Here is an 18461-nt window from a genome sequence, read left to right as displayed (position 1 = left end):
TCTCGTCGCTTGTAAAATATCCTCGTTTACACAACTCTCCACGACTTCATTCACATGAGATATTTCAGACCGAGGAGTCCTTCGGCCACGCGGCCCTTGACGACACTACTCGTCAATTCCTGCTCCGACGGCCTGAAGAGTCTCTGGGCGCTGGTCGGTGGGCTGTCCGTCCTCCACATTGCTCGCAAGGGCGTGGCCGTGGCGATGGTCATTGGGAGCCTGTTCAGAGTTTTTGAAGTCGGGGGAGAGCTGTGTAGATTGGCGTCGTAGATCATGCGTGAGCTGTATGCTGTCGGTTGCAACACGGGTGCTGGCAGTAGCGTCGGATACGAAGGCTGAGACGGCTCTCGGGCAAGGACTTCCTGCGCCTCCTTCCGCAATTGCGCAACTGCGTCTTCAATTGCTTGTTGCGTTGAGTTCCTGCTTGCGTCGGACTCAACGTGCAACTCCGGGAACGGCACGGCGACCTGATTCGTTCGTACTTTGTACATTGCAACTCGTAGACGTAGTTTCAGCAGCTCGGCCTTGGACACAGTCGGAAAGGTCAAGTTGGAGGGTTGAGACGAAGCATCGTAGTTGATGAGTGACGAGAACGACTTGCGCTCGGCAGAAGAGCCTTCCGTGCTCGCGTTGTCCTCTGAAGGGGGAGTGTTTGGCTCGGTTGGTGAAGGGATGTCGACCACGCCAGAAAGAGGCGGCAGCTATTGAGATCAGCATCGAACGCTGTCAAAGACGTTCCGCAGTGACTTACAGGTTGCACGCCAATCTCCATGCTCGCCTCCCGCTCGCGTTGAGCACCATCTTCACTCAACACTTCATTCTCTCCCAGTCGCCTTCTCTTGAGATACATCAGTCCTTCACCGGACTCCATTGCAGCATTGAAGCTGCGTTTGAGAGGGCTGCCGGTCAATGGCCTCTTGAGGAAGCCTGGCGTTGCGGACGGCGTGACAGGCTTGACATTGGGCGACACATCGGCAAGGGGACGGCGCTGCGAAGGGGTGTAGATGTTTTGAACATCGTGGAAGTTGGGGACAGGTCTGGCTGGAGAACGAGTCTCGTTTGACTGCGTGCCGGGTTGCATGGTTGGTGTGCTGCAGCTACGCGTGCAATCGCCCAGAAGGAGATAAGATTTTCACGATAGATAGTATGGGGTCAGCGCGTGATAGAATCTCGACACGAAGAAGCAAAAAGGCTAGACAGCAGTCGAGAAACAAAGTGTTGAACGATGTGGGAGCAACAACAACGAGGAACAGACGGGATGAGGTTGGATTTGTTGATGGGCAATCGCGTCGTGCCGAGCTCGGGCGCCCGGCTCGTTCCAGTAGCGCGAGCACCCCACGAAGGCACGTGATGCATCATTTCATTTGGACGCGCTGCATTCGGCCCTAAAATGACTTCCAGGACAATAACATATCGTGCATGTTGATTTGCGGCGACTATCGAGCTACGCAACCAATAATCGCATCACTCCCGTCGAAGTTTGAAGAACAGCATCTCTGCGAAACGCCAGCTAAGAGCACACCACCTCTTCCTAGTACTCCGCGCCTCCTTGCCCCTCTTCCGCCGCAGCACCATCCCGCTGTGCTGCCAGCTGCTGTTCGTACGCAGCCTGGGCTTGAGCGGCCTTGGCGCCGTAGTCTTGACTGCTGGGAGCCAAGATGGGTTGGTCCTCCTTCGGCTCGTTGATGGTGACGGAGTCGGGCAGGCCCTTGCCGCCGCTCTTCTCGCCGGACGGGTCGTTGGGCGACGAGGACGCACGCATGATCTTCACCTTGATCCCGAGCACACCTTGACGGAGGAGGACGTGGCGAGTGGCGAAGTCGATGAAGTCCTTGGCGGGCTGACCGGAGTGGATCATGAAGCCGTCGGTGAACTTCATGGATTTGGCACGAGCGGCGCGAAGCTTGCCAGAGACGACAACCTCGCAACCTTTGGCACCGGACTCCATGATGAAGCTGTAGGGAGGGATCAGCATAACGTGTTGCGATTGGCAGAGGGGCAACATACCGGAGAACACCGTAGCACGCACGACGGACAGCGAGACCGTTGAGAAGCTTGTAGCGGAGAGACTCGCACTGGGCGACAGCGGAGAGACCACGGGACTGGACCTTGGCGGCGTAGAGGGAGACAGAGTCCGGGGGGAAGCGGAAGCGGTGGGTGATCAGGCTGGTGAGCTCGCGGATCCTTCGTCCTTGCTCTCCGAGCACTTCTTGGGTGTGTGTGGCGCGGATGATGATGTCGGTCACAGTCGGGGTGACACGCACTTCGACACCGGAGTAGCCCTCCTCCGCCAGTTCACGCTGGAAGAACTCGTTCAACTCGGCGTAGAAGACACCGTCGGCCACGAACTTGCGACGCTTCGAGATGTTGACACCGCTCATTGCCTGAGCGGGAGCTTGGGACGCCATATTGGAGGTGCTGTCGTGAGTTCTAGGACGAGGTAAAGATCAGTATTCTGGCCGGACGTGCTGCGCAAGTTGATCGCTGCCGCTGCTCCCACTGCCCTTCCTCCCGACCTAATCCAGCATCTTCATAAAACCCTGCTGGCCTATGACCAGAGGTTCGCGAATGCCAATGTTCTCTCGATCGCATGCTCTTTCGACCTCCACAGAGGCCAGCAACCCGTACAACATGTTCGATTATTCGTAGGTAGAGTAGCAGCGGTAGCAGCAGCAGCATTGATAGGACGCACTCGTATTGGACTTACCCTTTGACGACTGATGCTCGTTGGTGCAATTAACTCGCGAAGATGTTGTCTTGTGCCGCTCCCACGAGAATATTCGTGCCAAGACGGAAATTTGTGGGATATGCTTAGTAAGGAAGCGGACCTCTTGGTCTGTGCTTTGACGACAATTCGTCGGCTATATACTACCACACGATCACTTTCCGCGGAGGGGAGTTGCTGTAATTGTGTTGCGTCTAACAATCGCATTCCCGGCCCGTGTGCATTCGAGTTCTTTAATCAGCAACGGACTGCCAGACCTCCCCTAGCCCCTCCGCGGCCCACTGAGGCTGTGTTCTCAAGCAACCGGATTATCTGGATTGTCAGTAAACGAACGTTGTCCCGTGGGGTCATGACAGCAAATCTGGTGAGGTAATGGCGCTCGTTTCACGTCTCCAAATGCAAGCCGGGTATCACACCCTGATGGCGCACCCGGATTTCGATCTTCCATGGTGTAAGAGGGTCCTCGCACATCCTGGCATCCTCTGGTCCAGGAAATCCCACGAGGGCGCCTCTCCGGAGCGGGTATCCAACAGCTTATTCGAGTGGACGCTTTACGGCGAAAAGGGCATTCGCGCTCATCTTGCGTTCCGGAGGCCCTGCAAGGAACCGGATTCCATCAACGCCCTGGAGGAATGCTTCTTGGTATCGATTGGCGACGGTCTGGACGGGATGACGGGACGAGCTCACGGAGGTCTCAGCTCTGTACTTTTAGATCACATTTCTGGACACTCTGCGTGCGTGGACCGGCCATGAAGCCGAGAAGCCTGTGTGTTAACATTGAAGCTTCTAGACATTATGCGGATCCTCGGCCAGTCTCTCCCGCAACGGCAACAATGACGGTGGACTACAAGCGGCCAGTCAATACCCCATGTGTAATACTTGTGAGAGCCTGGCAGGTCAGCTACAGCGGAAGGAAGGTCTGGGTGAAAGCATGCATCGAAAACGGCGACGGTCTAGTATATGCTACAGCCAAGTCTCTATTTATTCTCGCAAGATCGGAGAGATTATGAAGGTGCAGGAGCACTACTTCAACGCATGAACCGCCATTTAAGATCCTCATCTCCCTTCAATCCACCCGCACCCCCTTCAACTCCTGCACCTGGCAAAGCTGCCTCCTTGCGCTTGTTTTCTCTCGAGAGGTACCACCACGTCAAGCCCGCTACACATGCGGCTGTGAAGCAATACGCCATCGCGATCGAGTGCCCGGTCACGAAGCGAGGTGCGTCAGGGGTCCGATAGACTTGAGTTCCAATGATTGCTCCACAGTTGCCTATCGTGATTTGCAGTGCATTGGCGACCGCTCTGTTATGTGGTCAGCTTTGTCGGCGCCCGAGAAGATATTCTCAAACATACCTTTTCGTTGGACCCGACACGTTGACGGCCGGCCATGAAAGCACCAAAGCCACGGCCGGATAGATTCCTGCAGCAGCGAAGAAAGTGCCAAGGTATGAGATTCCAGGCTTTCCCGTTGGATCGGTGTTGCCCAGAAGAATGGCATAACCAATCATCGCAATGACCATGGCTCCCATTATGAAAGGCGCACGTCTTCCATAATACTCGCTCACCCACGCGACCACTGCCGTGAGGATTGCCGCGAGCGCGTACGGAGGAATCGTCAACAACTGAGCATCGGCCGCACTGTATCCGAGGTTCTCGATGATCGACGGCAAGAAGAGAGCAATCGTGTACAGAGGCAGTGACAAGAAGTGATAGCCAAAGGAGTACAGGTAGATTTTCGGATCACTCAGGCCTGCCCGGACGTTTGCCCACGTAAACCCTTCGTTCTCGGTCAAGTCCGAATCTTCGGCGAGGCGATCCTGAAGAAACTTCCTTTCCGCGGGCGTGACAAATCTGGCCGTGCTGGGGTAGTTTTCGATGAACCAGTATGCTAGCAGACCGACAACAAAGGTGATGATACCTTCCACATAGAAGATCCAGGACCACCCGTGTTCTCCTCCAGCATTGATTTTGGACAAGCCAAAGGCGAGGATACCTCCGAAAGCTCCCGCCAATGCTGCAGCAGAAAAGAAGAGGGCCACTCGGAATTGGCGTTCACGTCGGACATACCACATTGAGAGGTAAAAGACGACACCCGGGAAGAGACCGCCTTCCACAAGGCCTAGGAAGAATCGGATCGCCCAAAAACCGGCGCGATTTCTTACCAGACCTTGAAGCGCAGAGACGATTCCCCACTGCATTTGAATCAGTCCAAATAGCCCTTTTCGGAGTCATCCAACTTACAATGACAGTAATGGTTGGCAGCCATATGCGCGGCGATGTCAACTTCAAGATGATGTTCCACGGCACTTCCAGCACAACGTAGCCCACGAAGAACAAGGTGAGTCCGGTGTAGTACGCGCTGGGAGCTGCATCGATTGTTAGGTCGATGATGCGGTCAATCTGGCCGTGCTTCACTCACTAAGTCCAACGTCTTTCGACAAGCCGGCCACGTTGGCGTTTCCCACTGTTCGATCGTCAGCACAGAGTCGATGGACAGTACGATCGGACTGCCTCACCGTTGGCCCTGTCCAGAAATGAAAGGAGGTACAAGATGGTGACTGAAGGAATAAGTCGCCAATCAAGTTTGCGAATCAGCGCCTTTTCGTTCACAAACTCGTCGGTGCCCTCCTCTTCTGTGCGCTCGCTGGGCGGCGAGACCGTCTTCTCGTCCTGGACCGACATGCTTCAGGACGCTGTGATGCTCGGCCAAAAAGGAAAAGGTCGGAACACGGGAGAGCAAGAATGATAAGAACAAAGAGCCGCAAGACTCACGGTTTCTTGTTATAGCCAGCAATCTCGTGCAAGCGCGCACGCCATTATTGACGGCAATGCCCTACACAATTTCCTCGCCTCCCTCACGTTGCCGAGACTTTCGACGTCATTATCGACAGTAAGGCGCGATTCTGCACGCGATTGATGGATTCAAGTGTCGATGGCGTGATTGCACAACCTTCCTCCAGCGCGCGGACCCTCCCGAAGCTTCCTCGACAGCACCAGGCCGAGAGTGAGGTGATCGCCAGAAACCCTGATGAAGTCGGCGATGTTCGCATGGCATTCCACTTCTCGTAGTTCATAGGCCTTCTCTCTCCCCCCTCTACTCACTTCTTTTCTCTGTCATACTTCTCGCAGCAAGATGGCCCCCGGCGTCCTCCTCGACGACGCTCCCGAGCTGCCCCACTACATCTCAAGCAAGCGGCTGAACAACGATGCGCCAAAAGACATCTTCCCGGACGGTATCCGTACCTCCGGCCAGCACCCGCCTATCTACTCGAAGTTGAAGAAATACAACGACTATCCCAAGGAAATCAGCGGTCCAACGGTGTGGAAGGCTGAAGATTATCAAAACAGCCCCGAGAAATGGGTCCATTGGTTCACCGAGGCCGAAAAGGCGGAGTTGGGCAAGGCAACGGATGATTTCCTTGCTACCGGAACTCCATTGACTGGCATTACAAAGGACAACTTCCCTCTGCCGACATTGGGCCCGCTCATGGAGAGCTTCCGCGAGGATGTTCTCAACGGGAAGGGATTCATTCTGATGAAGGGATTCCCCGCGCAAGAATGGAGCGTCGATAAGTCTGCTACTGCATACATCGGCCTGGGAACTTATTTTGGCTATTTTGTCAGCCAAAACGGCAAAGGGCATATCCTCGGACATGTCAAGGACCTTGGCGACGACCCGACCCAAATCCACCGCGTCCGAATCTACCGCACCAACGCTCGGCAGTTCTTCCACTGCGACACCAGCGATATCGTCGGACTGCTGTGTATCCATCGCGCAAAAGAGGGTGGGGAGTCGGACATTGCCTCGGTGCACCATGTGTACAACACCTTGCAAAAAGAGCGCCCAGACGTCGTCGAGACATTGACGAAGCCTATTTGGTACTTTGATCGCAAGGGCGAGGTCAGCGAGGGACAGGACCCGTACGTTTGGATTCGTCCCGACTCTGTGCGCCTGCATACTGATAGCCTGCAGATACATCCGAACCCAGGTGCTCTACATTGAGCCCACCGAACAAGGCAGAGTGTATTGCAAGTGAGTGACGTCCCGGAAAGCTAGGACGCCATTGCAGCCACTAACGCATCTTGCTACAGATGGGATCCTTACTTCGTCCGCTCTCTCACTCGCTTCTCCGAAACCGGCGAGATCACGCCTTTGTCTCCCGAGCAGTTGGAGGCGTTGAAAGTCCTCGAGGAGACCTGCATGCGCCTATCCCTTCATATGGTCTTGGACGTCGGCGATATTCAATGGCTATCGAACGAACATGTGCTCCACTCTCGGACGTCCTACGTGGATCATGATCCCCCCACCCCACGGAGACACTTGTTGCGGCTGTGGCTCTCGACTCCTGAATCGGAAGGTGGTTGGAAGTTACCATTCCATGATAGCGACGAACGCAAGCGCGGCGGAATACAAGTTGATAACGTCCCTCCCAAGTATCCGCTGGATGGCGAGTAAGTAGTTGTGGGCTGCCATGGTACATACGCACGGAGTTATGCTACAATAAAGTTTTTGATCGAGAGTCTTGCACAGTATTTTTGGTATGCTGCGAACTCGACCGTTTTCAAGCCCTGGTTATGTTTCGATCTTTACAACCATTAAGTACCCATGGTTTCATCCGGAGCAGCACTGCAGTGAGGAAGGCACGCTCACATATGTGATGACTAAGCAAGTCTACACGTGACGGGAGACTGCACTCTCACCAACCACGCATTCCAGGAATTCATACCAACAGACTCGACATGGAGATCGCAACCTCGCCCCCTCTCACGCCACTGCGGCAATATATGATGTCGCCGCTGGACACCTCCCCGTCGCCCACACATTCCTACCGCGAGCATTTGCGCCGAAGAACAAGCAGCTTCTCCTCCAACCATGACCGGAGCCCTGCTGGAGGGGAAAACAGGAGGAGCCACAGATTCTCGGGCGCCTCGTTCTATTCGAATGGCTCTGCGGTGGAGAAAAGCGGCGGGCTGGCGGGAACCCTGGCGGACGAGCTAGATGAATTGGACGACGGGGAGGAGCTGGAGTACGACGAGGAGGCTTTGGATGGATCTGATGGGGAAGGAGGAGACGAGATCGGTGTTGCAGCCCAGGAAGACTTCGCAAGTTATGGCGCGAGGGACTCGGGGGTCGATGTGTCATACCTTTCAAAAGAGAAGTCCTCGAAACAGACTGAGACAGACGAAGGCAAAGAGGAGCAATGCGCGCTGTCTCCGGAGTTGGAAGACGCGCTCAACGGCGTCGCACGTATGCTGGCAGCCTCTACCTTCGAGGACCCCATTATTCCACGCACGATTGCTCTCCTGCAAGATCTCGGCAATCAAAGCAGCGTGGAAGCGCACATACAACGCCTCACAACTTCAACGAACAGCCTGACTGGACATCTGACGGCTCAAAGCAAGACCATGCAAGCGCTAGCGTCGGCGACATTCTACTCCCCCTCCACCATATTCTCGGCGTCTTTGGACCCCGCGATCGTGCAGGAGACTTTACCGTTACTCGATGCTTTACTCAAAGACCTCCCCATCCCGGATCCGGCGCCTTTGCAAGGCATGCAGAAATTGGATCGCGAGACGACAAGTCTCATGCACGCGCTTTCGCAATTGACGGATTCCTTGCAGATGGGTCGACAGACCACGAATTCGGCTTCGCGGTGTTTACGCTCGACGCAGATGGTAGTGGCCGAGCTGAGAAGAGAGCGGGAGAGGGCAGAGCTCGCGAGACAGGAGTTGAACGCGAGTCCGTATTGGAGCGAGAGGATCAGAGCGAGGTGGTGTGATCGGGAGTGTAAAGATATTGTCGGCGGATTCGAAAGAGTGTGCAATGACTTGAGGGCGAGCCTGGTGAATGGCGGTGCTGCCGCTGCGGCTTGATGCGTGACGACAATGCATCGTGATAGATTGATACCCCCAGAACCGACTCGGACTCGGCTTTAGCTCTCAAAGAAGATACGAAAGATAATGTTCACTCCATCTTTACCTTTCTCCGCTCCGTTCCTTCACTAACCAAGACAGCCACATCCTCCGCCGTCTTGCCCCTCTTCCTCGCCCCCACAACCTCCTTCCCAAGCTCCGTACCATTCGCAACCAAATCATAAATCTGAGCAATCGCCCTGAACGGCGATTCACTCCCGTCCTCAGCAAACCCTCCATCCGCCTCAAACGTCTCCGCAATCTCACGCATCTCGTGCACCCATCGATACGCCTTAGGGCACATGCCCGGAAGGCTTCTCTCGGCTGTTTTGAGGCCCGCGGGGTTAAATTCCTCCATGTGCGCCTTGAGTTCCGGGAGCACGCCTAGATTGTGTGCGGTAGTGAAAGACTGGATAGCAAGTGCCGTGAAGCCTTTTGCCAGGCTCGCGAAGCACATCTTCAGGCCGGTGGCGGAGCCGATCGTATCGTTGACGTGCTGCATGTTAAGAACCTCTGCAATCTTGGAGCCTGAGGGTTCAGCAGAGTTGATATTGTAAGGGCCTGAGACGGGAATGCTGGGTCGAGACCAGGTTCCGTCTTCTTTCCGGGAAGGTGGACCGCCGATGATACCGCCATCTATAAAGCGAATTGAGGAATTTTCGAAGAGGGCGGCAATGGAGCGAGCAGTTTTGGGGCTGATGGCGTTAAGGTCGATGAAAACAAGTGGGTTCGATCGGGGTTGGAAATTCAAACTCGACGAAGCTTTGATGATTCTTTGCGCCGTGGCTGCGGCGTCTCGAGGAGGGACGATTGACAAGATGTAGTCGCTCTTGTTGCAGAGATCGATATCGCATGGGACTTCCCCGATATTATTGTCTCGTGCCCGCCTCTGCGTTGCTGAACTGCGATCCGACACGTTTGATACAACACCAAAATTGTTTGCAATCAATAGCCTCGCGATGCCCATGCCCATGTCCCCAATTGAGATTATGCCACACACCGCGTGTCGTGCCTCAGAGCCCATTGTGTATTCGGGGGAGCCGCTCGTTGATTATTGGCAGGAGGAACTGCGTTCACGCTTCTCCGCTCAGCGAGATCGCGGGCGGTCAGCAGCTTCCTAATTCGGTGGGAAAAGTGGCTCCCTGACTGTACTTCAGCGTGAAATATGCGCTGGAGTACAGTCAGGGATTATCGATTCTTTTCCATCACGCACGAGTTCCAACTGTGCATTAACCTCCAGTAATGATCTTGACTCTGGCACCTCGAGCTCGGCGGACCTTATGTAGAACACCACCCAGTCCCGCCAAGCTCCTCCGATTGATGGCCACCGTCCGGTCTTCCCTCCCTCACGAGGATAGGACCGCGGCAGAGCCGCGGGAGAATCGAATAGAGTCGGTCATTCTATCACAGATCAGGCAAATCAACGACGACATTCGTCTGCTCCGACTCAGTGCCGTGGATCCTAACCATTCCATCGCCTTTTCCCCAGGACAGTGGCTGGACACTTATATACCCGGAATCCCCAAAGCAGGTGGGTTCACCATCACTTCAACGCCCAGAGAAGCTCGGCCATCGACGCATTCGGCGCCGTATCTAGAGCTGGCAATCCAGAAAAGTCGTAATCCCCCGGCTCAGTGGCTGTGGCAGCCGGAGCAAGACATTCTGGGCTCGCGTCTTGCTGTGCGCGTTGGCGGGAGCTTTATCTGGCCTCCACCTCAGCTGGAGACTTCGAGGATCAATCGTTTGGTGTTGATTGCTGGGGGTGTTGGCATCAAGTATCCCTTCCAGAGTACGCCTTTGACTTCTCAGCTGACTTGTAGCCAGCCCCCTCGTTTCCATCTTTTCCCATCTCCTTCGGACTTCCTCCAGGCCAAAGGAAATCCACTTCATTTACACCACAAAAGCAGACGCCGACCTTGATCCGCAAAGGATATTGTTCCTGCCGCGACTGATGGATCTCGTAGCTGCTGCAGAGAGCGTCGATGTAACCCTGAATCTTTTCCTCACCGGCTCGGGTGATGCAGGACGCATAGAACACGGAAAGCTGCCCAACCACACGTTCGCGGGAAGAGTCCAACACGCAGACTTGCTCTCTGCTCTGGATGGCTACTCTCGGCAGCATCATGATCCCAACACACATCGCGCTGGGACGGTGTGTTACGTTTGCGGCCCACCACAGATGACGGACGACTTTGTGGAGTTTCTGTCTCAACAGCGCGGCATCCGTCGAGAGCACGTGCTTTGCGAGAAGTGGTGGTAGAGGCACGTCCACCACGTGACTCCCTTACTTATGACACCGCACGTCATCAAATATCCCTCGTACGACACAACACGCACTCTGGATTTTCAACCTTCATCCTCAAACTTCACCTCTGGCTCCTCTCACTCTCGCTGTCACCACCCATCGACACACACTGTATGTTTGTCGCTGTGTTGCAGACTCACTCACCATGCTTACCTTCAGAGACCCTCGCAGACCGCACATCACCATGAAGGAGCACATCTTCCAACTGTCCTCACTGGACCACGCTGCCGAGCGCGTGTATCTTCGCTGCTGCTTCTGCTTCTCCACCACCAACGAGGAATCGGACTTTGATAAGATCTCAGCTCACCTCACGGCCACGGTTAAGCGCACCATCGCCCACATGCCCATTCTCGCCGGTGTCGTCCGCCCCTCTCAAGCTCAAGGTCAGGCCGGGCGCACTGAAGTCATGGTGAAGCGCGAGCAAGTCAACGGATTCAAGCCAATGATCAAAATTCTCTCCCACGGCGAATTTCCGCACACTTACAAGGATCTTGAGGTTGCTGGCATGTCTCCTGCCATTCTCTTCAACGACAAGCTCACTCCCCTGCCAAATCTGTCGGCCGCTGAGAGCAGTCCTGCATTTGGAATCCAGGCCAACTTCGTTTCTGGTGGTCTTCTGGTGGCCCTCTCCCTGCACCAAGCCGTGGCAGACATCGTCGGCTTCCAAACAATCATCACCCACCTGTCGAGCAATCTGCCGACCTACTATATCACCGACGACGATATTCACGACATGGCCGTTGATCAGTCCCGCCTGCGTGACCGCCTCTCCGGCTCAAGAGGAGCGAAGGTGGAGGCGAGCGCCGTCAAGAACACGTCTGACGAAGGGCTACATGCCGTGGAGAGCGCGATTTGCGGCCGGATGTTCGCATTCAACACGAAACTTATTGACGGGGTCGCCGCGCTGGTGAACGAGCGTCTCCTCATCATCCGCAAGGATGCCAGCACCACCGTGCACTCTTCCAACGTCCTCTTCGCCATCCTTTGGAAGGGGATCGTCCGAGCCCGCCGCCGCGCCAGCCAGGCGCCAGCTCCTTCTCTCGCGGCCGAATCGGCCGTTCTCCTCCCTGTCAACGTCCGCAAAGCAATTGATCCAGCTCTTGACGAAGGCTACATGGGCAATGCGACGCTGGAGATCGCCGTCAACCACTCCACCGTCAATCTAATGATGCCGTTCGACGTAGGCACTCTGGGCGCTGCCGCGCTGGCAATTCACACTGGCATCCAGGGGGTTAATGAGCAACACATTCGGTCCGTCATCGCTGGGATCAACGCGGGCGCCGATCTGGCTGATCTCGGCAAGAAGAATGCCAACGATGCCGCTGCTATGAAGATTGCGGATTGGAGCGGACTGAATGTTGCGGAGAAGGGGCACCTGGGCTTGGGGCTGGGGAAGCCAGGATGGGTGCGGAAGATTGGGAGAGAGATGACGGCGGACGGGTGCACTGTGCATGCTGTCAAGGAAGATGAGGGGCTGTGGGAGGTGATGGTGGAAATCGAAGAGGACGTGATGGGGGTATTGCTGAAAGATGATGGGTTTATGGCATTCGTGGCGCATGTTGCTTGAGCGGAACGGTCTGCTCACGATGAACGATGGCAACGAGGTTCATGACTTCGTCTACGACTGTTGATGACGGAACAAGGGAACGAAGCTCGACGGACGAAGCGTGCATCATCTGCCAGTATGCGCCATTATGCAGCAGCAGCAGAGTGTGACTAATGTTACAAGACAACCCTTCCTTTTTCCAGCTCAGTCCACCCAATCTCCATCAGGTATCCATGCCCCTCTCCTCCCATTCCCAACCCGAGACAGATGCAATGCAATGCAAGCGACGTTTCTGTGCGGGTATGCAAGACGGTGTGCATCACCGCCACAAACGTACCAGTGATTAGACGAAAAGACCTCCTTCAGTTCTTCACTTCCTCCCATTTCCTCGCGCAAGTCGCCGGTGCAAAACGATAGCTGCCGCCATGTTTCTTCATCCATTCACTCACCTTCTTCCACGGGGTGCGGCGACGGCCAGCACGCACTTTCAACTTCTCGGCTTCGACGCCGGTGCAGTAGTAGCGGACGGCGCGGCGGAGGAGGATGACCTCGTAACAATGTCAGTGCCGTTTTGGAATTGTTCTGCCTGCTCCACACTGCTTGGTGGAGGAGAAAAGGAAACTTACATCTTTCGTCTCCCAAGCAGGACGCCGGACCCTCTCCTCTTTGTCCTTCGTCAAGGCCCTGAAGCGGCCGCGGAGCGTGGACTCTGCTTCTTTGAAGCCGTACTTGCGCTTGATTTCCTTGTAGGGGACGCCCTTGTCGCGGAGGGAGACGAGGAGGTTGTCGCGCTGCTCACGGGCGGCATCGGTGCGGGCGGCGAGAAGGTTGTCGTCATCTTCTTCGTCGTCGTCGTCATCGTCATCGTCTTCATCGTCTGAATCGGTGGTGGTTACCACGGAAGCGCGGTCGGAGGCGTCGCGAGCTTCGGAGAAGCCGTCCTCGTCATCGGTCATCTCGACTTCGGTGTCGACTGTGGCAGACGGGGAGACTGGGGAGGGCACGGTGCTTTGAGCTTCGGGAGAGGGGCTCAGGGTGCTGCTGAAGGAGTCGGGGTGAGGGTGAGGAAGACTCTGGCGGTGCTGAGCCATCACGATGTTATTGACAGCACCGTAGTACAGCATGGCTTCGGGGAGATACTGCGATGCGGTGGCTGGCATCATTCCAGAAGCCCACACAGGCACGCCGTTGAACACGCCCAGCTGGCCGAAGGATCCGTTCTTCGCAACCCCGATGTTGGCGTGATAGCCCAGATCCCAGTCCTTTGGCGTCGAGGGAGGATCGTCTTCGGAAGCGAAGGAGGAAGGAGACAGCGACTGGTATTCCGTCGGAGCGTTCATCCAGTCGCGATAGGAGACGGTCTCGTACTTGGAAACGTCGACAGGTCTGGGCAAGACGTTGGGGGTGGGCAGAGTGACAGTCTGCAAAGGTTTGGCGGGCTCTTGGGCCGGCGAAGGGTGTTGGCTGTACACTAGAGGGCGGAAGGAGAAGGGGTAGAGAGTCTTTTGGTTCGCCAGCATCGTCTCTGCGTGAGCTGGAAGGTAGAGCTGGTCGGTGTCGTTGACGGACTCCTTGAAGTAGGCCTGCGTCTGCGCGTGCGCCATCACCTTCTGGTACGTGGGTGCTTCGTTCAGGGGGTATGGAGCGGGGCGGGTGGTGCAGGGTTGGCGATAGTTGACAGGTTGAGGCGGCAGAGGGCCTGGAAGGGCTTTGGCGGGCGGATGAGGGTAGTAGATGCGCTGGGGATGAGAGTGGTATGAAGGATGCGGGAAGGGGACGCGATAGGAAGCCATGCTGCCGTAGGAGAGTGAGATAGCGAGGTCTCGGAGAGGCTAGACAGAAGGTCGGTGTGTGGGTAGCCGTGCAGGCGGCGCTGAGAAGGGGAGCGGTCGATGCAATGCAGGTGTTGGCGTAGCTGCAGGGCGGGAGGCGGCGAAGGTTTTGACAAGTGGGCGGTGTGAATGAAATGGGGCGTGTCGTTCCGCTCCTGCCTCTTCTAGCAGCCAACGTGACGACGATTGTTTACTATGACATAAAGCCTGCATTAGTCCAGGTCTCTGGGCGACATCCGTCTTGATGAGAACACTCACGAGGAATTAGAAACTTCACCTCAACCGATTTTCCGTTTGCCTGTTGAGGTGCGCTTCGTCTCGATGCCGACAGTGTATGCGTTGGAGGGGGGATGCAGCAGAGAATGGGGATAAAACGAACAGCGACAGCCAGGAAAAAGCGTCGCCCGCCAACGAATATCGAACAAGAGAGACAGAAAGCCACCGTATGGAAAGGATTGCTGCAAGAAGACGAACAAGAGGTGTTTACAGATGGGAGAAAGAGTGTGAGGGGGATCGTTTGGAGCCGTGAGGCCGTGTTTTGATATTACCATCGCCCGGAGGTTCGCGCTCTCCGTCTTTCAAACACGACGGCGGGCGTTTGGTGAGGTCTCGGAGATGAGGAGGTGTGTGCCGCGGAAGGGAAGCGTCACTCCGACCGGACCGGATTCATTTCCAAGACTGACATCTTCACAGAAGGCCTGGGCTTTGGTGCAACAGCTGCCTCATCCTCCTTGTGATATGCGACGCCGATCCGCGAATCATGCTGGCAAGCGGGCATGCAGTGTCTCTCTGTCTACATTTGCGAAATGTATGCGAGGCGTTCGATGGGTTGTGGATGGGCGGAGACCGCATCTTCCCGCTCATACATAGCCGCCGGCCCCATCTTTCTGCTGCGGGTATCCGTTCACAACGCCACTCTCCGATCTTGCTGGGCAGCAGTGCTGGATCACTTCCAGAAGGACCGCGAGGTTGTTGCGTTTGTGGGCAGCCGTGTTTCAGCAGCCTGGATCACGTCGACCCTTGCATCCGGCCGCTGGTCAGCCTAGCAACGCGAGGAATGTACGCCAGCGGGGTGCATCTGACTACGTGCGAGCGCAGGGCAGGGCCATAGCACGTTCAGAAGTCCGCGTCAGAAAACGCAGCTGGCCGTCTCCCGAGCAGCACTGGCGTGGAGTTCATCGGCCCTTCCGTGGTGACAGCTCACACTCGTATTTCTTGCTTTCCGACCTGCTGGAGTTGATGTCACGGCCGCTCTCTGCTATCATCGAGCCGTTTGCGATGTGGTTCGGATCTTCTCCCCGCCCACGGGAGACCCTGCGATTGCTGAGAAGGGCCCATTGCGCGTTGGTTACTCAGGGGTACGGGTGTCGCGAGGCAGATGAGCCTGCCACTCGCTTGTCAAGTCGGCCCGGCGCAGGCTGCCGGCTTGCGCGCTCTCCGCTTTCCGGACGCGGTACGACGTTGAGCGAACGGCCTGAATATTATGACCTGTGAGTCCAGACCTCGGGAGAGTGTGCGCGCTGCTCTCACTGCCTGCTGTCAGTCTTGCTGCTTTCCTTCAGTCTACTTACTTTTGCTCGATTTCATTTAATATGCCCTTCTTTCCACTGGCCATTTCAAGAACTGTGCAGGAACATTCAACAGGCACGGCCGCTTCAGGTGGGTGAGTTCGGGGATTTGAAGTCCTGTCTCCCAGCCTGCGGCAGAGGATTCACTGCAGGAGATTTCATGGAGGTATGTGGCATCATGTGATCATCGGTGGGGTGCAATAGTGAGGTTGAATTAAGGTAATGTTCTTTCCTCCCTCCGTTCGTGCTCCTTTCCATACTTCTCATATCGCGCCTTCCTGTGCTTCCTCAATACCCCAACAATTCACGTGATTCATCGATCGAAGGGAACCTGAGGTATAAACCACTCGGGCGCGAGAGAGACTCGCCATTCGATGATAAGAGGCCAGGGTACTATGAAATAGCTCTCAGGCAAGCGAACTCAGAAGTGACATGATGTAATGCATGGGGCGAAGGGGCCAAGCTCGATTGAGACGAGCCGCCGGTTAGGCTTGCCTCGATGTGGAGGGAATACGTGCAGGGAGCGGGCAAGAACAGATCGTGGACAATGGACAACGGCTCCTGAACATTCAATGAGACGGCATTTGTTGCAATGTACATGTATGCATTGCTCTCATTCTCAATCGACTGGATGTATCTACATAGCACCGCGAAGACGGGCCTAAGTGAGGGGTGCTCGGAGCCGCGAATAACCACCACCTGCATGCGACGGTTGGTGTGCCCAGCAACGGCGTTTTAATTGGCGGAAGCGGCGAAAACACTCCACCTCGCCTTCCCAGTTTGCATGCGATGACGAGCGCTCAAGCTCTCCACTTCCTGCCATACCTTCTCTCTCCTTCCCCTCACCTTTTCCCTCCCATTCACCAACAACCCCTTCAGAAACCCACCCCGTAGCTTCACAGTGAGCAAGTCAAGCGTCCAACATGTCCAACATCGTGGACCCCGTGCAGGCATTCGCCAACATGGCCACGGCCATCAAGAAGTCGACGTCGACCGTCTCGCCCATCCCCACCATCGTCCCCACCCTGCCTGAGTTCCAGGATGCCAGCGAGACTGGCGAGAGGACCTTGTGGTGAGTGACAACACCTCCTCAAGCTTCTGCAGCACCCTCATCACATCGTGGGCGGCGTGTTGTCGACGGGCGAGCTTCACCGCCTGCCCAGGCAACAGCTCCAAACCGAGCTCCATCCACCTCCCTTCTGCCTGCTAACCACTCAATAGGGTCGTCTTCGTCGTCATGGTCGTCTCCAGCATCGTCTTCACCGGCATGGCCTGGAGCGTGCCCATCGTACGTTCTCCCAGTCCCTCTCCCACCCTTCCACAGCTCCGCAGCTAACACTTAAGCCTCCAGTCCAAGCGTCTCTTCCACATCGTCACCACCCTCATCGTCATCTTCGCCTCGTGCGCCTACTTCGCCATGGCCAGCGGACACGGCATCAGCTACCACCACGCCGTCGTCCGTCAGTCGCACAAGCACGGCGTCCCCGACACCAAGCTCGACATCTACCGCCAGGTCTACTGGGCCCGCTATGTCGACTGGTCCGTCACCACCCCGCTCCTGCTCCTCGACCTCTGCCTCTTGGCCGGCATGGCTGGCGGCAACATCCTCATTGCCATCATTGCCGATGTCATCATGATCCTCACCGGTCTCTTCGCCGCCTTCGGTGCCGAGGACTCTCCTCAGAAGTGGGGCTGGTACACCATTGCCTGCATCGCCTACTTGGTCGTTGTTTGGCAACTCGTCGTCCACGGCCGCTCCACCGCCATGGCCAAGGGTGGCAAGGTCGGCAACTTCTACGCTGCCATTGGCGGCTTCACCCTGCTCATCTGGACCGTCTACCCAATGTATGTTACATGAACGCTTCTCGCCGATTGTGAATAACCTTGCTAACGTATGCCACAGTGTCTGGGGTATCGCTGATGGCTCCCGCAACATGGATGTGTAAGTCTCGTCCCTTGGAAGGAAGCTACCTTTCTTCCGTCGTATAGCATCATGGATCAAGTGCAGTTGCTAACAGCTGAATGCAGTGACGAGGAGATCATTGCCTACGCCGTGTTGGACATCCTCGCCAAACCCGTCTTTGGCGCGTGGTTGCTCTTCACCCACCAAGCCATGCCCGAGAGCCAGATCGAGGTTGGCGGCTTCTGGGCCCACGGCGCCAGCGGCGAGGGCGCCATTCGCGTCGGCGACGACGACGAGGGTGCTTAAATGTGACATCCTCTCCAACGTCCCCTTTCACGGATCCTCCAAACGACAAGACTAGGATTGAGAAGGGGAAAAGGAGAAGCAGAGCGGAGAAGCAGTGCGTGATGGCTGATACGAACCATGATGGGTGAGGGATGATTTGCCTTTACGATTCTCGACTTGTCATGGAACAGCACACCAAAAAAAGAAAAACGAGTTCTTTGATGCGGATGGGATTAATTTCAAGCAGCCAATTCGATCTCACGGTCAGTCCCACACTTTGTGAGGGTCTGAATGATGGGAGTCGTGATATATTGTAGAGTAGTAGCGGATTATAATGCTGGTGGGAGTATTTGCCTTGTTTCTGTGCCATTCACGTTTCAACTT

General features: G+C 55.9%; 12 protein-coding genes across 12 annotated transcripts; 6 read left to right on the top strand and 6 right to left on the bottom strand.

Annotated features, from left to right (window-relative positions):
* Position 1: 1 nt before the first annotated feature.
* On the bottom strand, positions 2-1248 carry BDY17DRAFT_343459 (uncharacterized protein). Its single transcript, XM_033738040.1, has 2 exons — positions 752-1248; positions 2-701 (listed from the first exon to the last, which is right to left on the bottom strand). Exons 1-2 carry the CDS (start codon positions 1079-1081, stop codon positions 51-53), a joined length of 981 nt encoding a protein of 326 aa, XP_033593163.1. The 5' UTR covers positions 1082-1248; the 3' UTR covers positions 2-50.
* Positions 1249-1262: 14 nt separating this feature from the next.
* On the bottom strand, positions 1263-2757 carry BDY17DRAFT_291752 (ribosomal protein S3). The gene is made up of 3 exons (XM_033732713.1): positions 2708-2757; positions 2008-2430; positions 1263-1955 (listed from the first exon to the last, which is right to left on the bottom strand). The coding sequence occupies exons 2-3, from the start codon at positions 2406-2408 to the stop codon at positions 1532-1534; spliced, it is 825 nt and encodes a 274-aa protein (XP_033593161.1). The 5' UTR covers positions 2409-2430; positions 2708-2757; the 3' UTR covers positions 1263-1531.
* Positions 2008-2757, bottom strand: BDY17DRAFT_291751 (uncharacterized protein). The gene has a single exon (XM_033732712.1). The coding sequence runs from the start codon at positions 2677-2679 to the stop codon at positions 2431-2433; it is 249 nt and encodes an 82-aa protein (XP_033593162.1). The 5' UTR covers positions 2680-2757; the 3' UTR covers positions 2008-2430.
* Positions 2758-2879: 122 nt separating this feature from the next.
* BDY17DRAFT_81944 (HotDog domain-containing protein) lies at positions 2880-3902 on the top strand. Its single transcript, XM_033738741.1, has 2 exons — positions 2880-3459; positions 3516-3902. The coding sequence occupies exons 1-2, from the start codon at positions 3098-3100 to the stop codon at positions 3733-3735; spliced, it is 582 nt and encodes a 193-aa protein (XP_033593160.1). The 5' UTR covers positions 2880-3097; the 3' UTR covers positions 3736-3902.
* BDY17DRAFT_246490 (major facilitator superfamily domain-containing protein) lies at positions 3754-5407 on the bottom strand (the record flags this gene model as incomplete). The annotated part of the gene is made up of 5 exons (XM_033730730.1): positions 3754-4027; positions 4079-4917; positions 4967-5091; positions 5145-5189; positions 5242-5407. The coding sequence occupies 5 exons, from the start codon at positions 5405-5407 to the stop codon at positions 3754-3756; spliced, it is 1449 nt and encodes a 482-aa protein (XP_033593159.1).
* Positions 5408-5858: 451 nt separating this feature from the next.
* Positions 5859-7181, top strand: BDY17DRAFT_321368 (uncharacterized protein; the record flags this gene model as incomplete). Its single annotated transcript, XM_033736614.1, has 3 exons — positions 5859-6646; positions 6699-6758; positions 6818-7181. The coding sequence occupies 3 exons, from the start codon at positions 5859-5861 to the stop codon at positions 7179-7181; spliced, it is 1212 nt and encodes a 403-aa protein (XP_033593158.1).
* A 284-nt stretch (positions 7182-7465) lies between these two features.
* Positions 7466-8599, top strand: BDY17DRAFT_321367 (uncharacterized protein; the record flags this gene model as incomplete). Its single annotated transcript, XM_033736613.1, has 1 exon — positions 7466-8599. One exon carries the CDS (start codon positions 7466-7468, stop codon positions 8597-8599), a length of 1134 nt encoding a protein of 377 aa, XP_033593157.1.
* A 91-nt stretch (positions 8600-8690) lies between these two features.
* BDY17DRAFT_245547 (6-phosphogluconate dehydrogenase) lies at positions 8691-9662 on the bottom strand (the record flags this gene model as incomplete). The annotated part of the gene is made up of 1 exon (XM_033730640.1): positions 8691-9662. One exon carries the CDS (start codon positions 9660-9662, stop codon positions 8691-8693), a length of 972 nt encoding a protein of 323 aa, XP_033593156.1.
* Positions 9663-9958: 296 nt separating this feature from the next.
* BDY17DRAFT_315326 (uncharacterized protein) lies at positions 9959-10898 on the top strand (the record flags this gene model as incomplete). Its single annotated transcript, XM_033735901.1, has 2 exons — positions 9959-10413; positions 10568-10898. 2 exons carry the CDS (start codon positions 9959-9961, stop codon positions 10896-10898), a joined length of 786 nt encoding a protein of 261 aa, XP_033593155.1.
* Positions 10899-10989: 91 nt separating this feature from the next.
* Positions 10990-12712, top strand: BDY17DRAFT_81910 (transferase family-domain-containing protein). Its single transcript, XM_033738740.1, has 2 exons — positions 10990-11054; positions 11103-12712. The coding sequence occupies exon 2, from the start codon at positions 11128-11130 to the stop codon at positions 12508-12510; it is 1383 nt and encodes a 460-aa protein (XP_033593154.1). The 5' UTR covers positions 10990-11054; positions 11103-11127; the 3' UTR covers positions 12511-12712.
* Positions 12713-12851: 139 nt separating this feature from the next.
* BDY17DRAFT_321364 (uncharacterized protein) lies at positions 12852-14282 on the bottom strand (the record flags this gene model as incomplete). The annotated part of the gene is made up of 2 exons (XM_033736612.1): positions 12852-13037; positions 13116-14282. The coding sequence occupies 2 exons, from the start codon at positions 14280-14282 to the stop codon at positions 12852-12854; spliced, it is 1353 nt and encodes a 450-aa protein (XP_033593153.1).
* A 2430-nt stretch (positions 14283-16712) lies between these two features.
* On the top strand, positions 16713-18441 carry BDY17DRAFT_291737 (uncharacterized protein). Its single transcript, XM_033732711.1, has 5 exons — positions 16713-16961; positions 17111-17177; positions 17241-17734; positions 17793-17831; positions 17918-18441. Exons 1-5 carry the CDS (start codon positions 16813-16815, stop codon positions 18096-18098), a joined length of 930 nt encoding a protein of 309 aa, XP_033593152.1. The 5' UTR covers positions 16713-16812; the 3' UTR covers positions 18099-18441.
* Positions 18442-18461: the final 20 nt, after the last annotated feature.

Source organism: Neohortaea acidophila, assembly GCF_010093505.1.
Source record: "Neohortaea acidophila strain CBS 113389 unplaced genomic scaffold BDY17scaffold_2, whole genome shotgun sequence".
Lineage (NCBI taxonomy): Eukaryota > Fungi > Ascomycota > Dothideomycetes > Mycosphaerellales > Teratosphaeriaceae > Neohortaea > Neohortaea acidophila.
The sequence above is the reverse complement of the archived record's forward strand: the minus strand, read 5'-3'. Positions and strand labels throughout refer to the sequence as shown.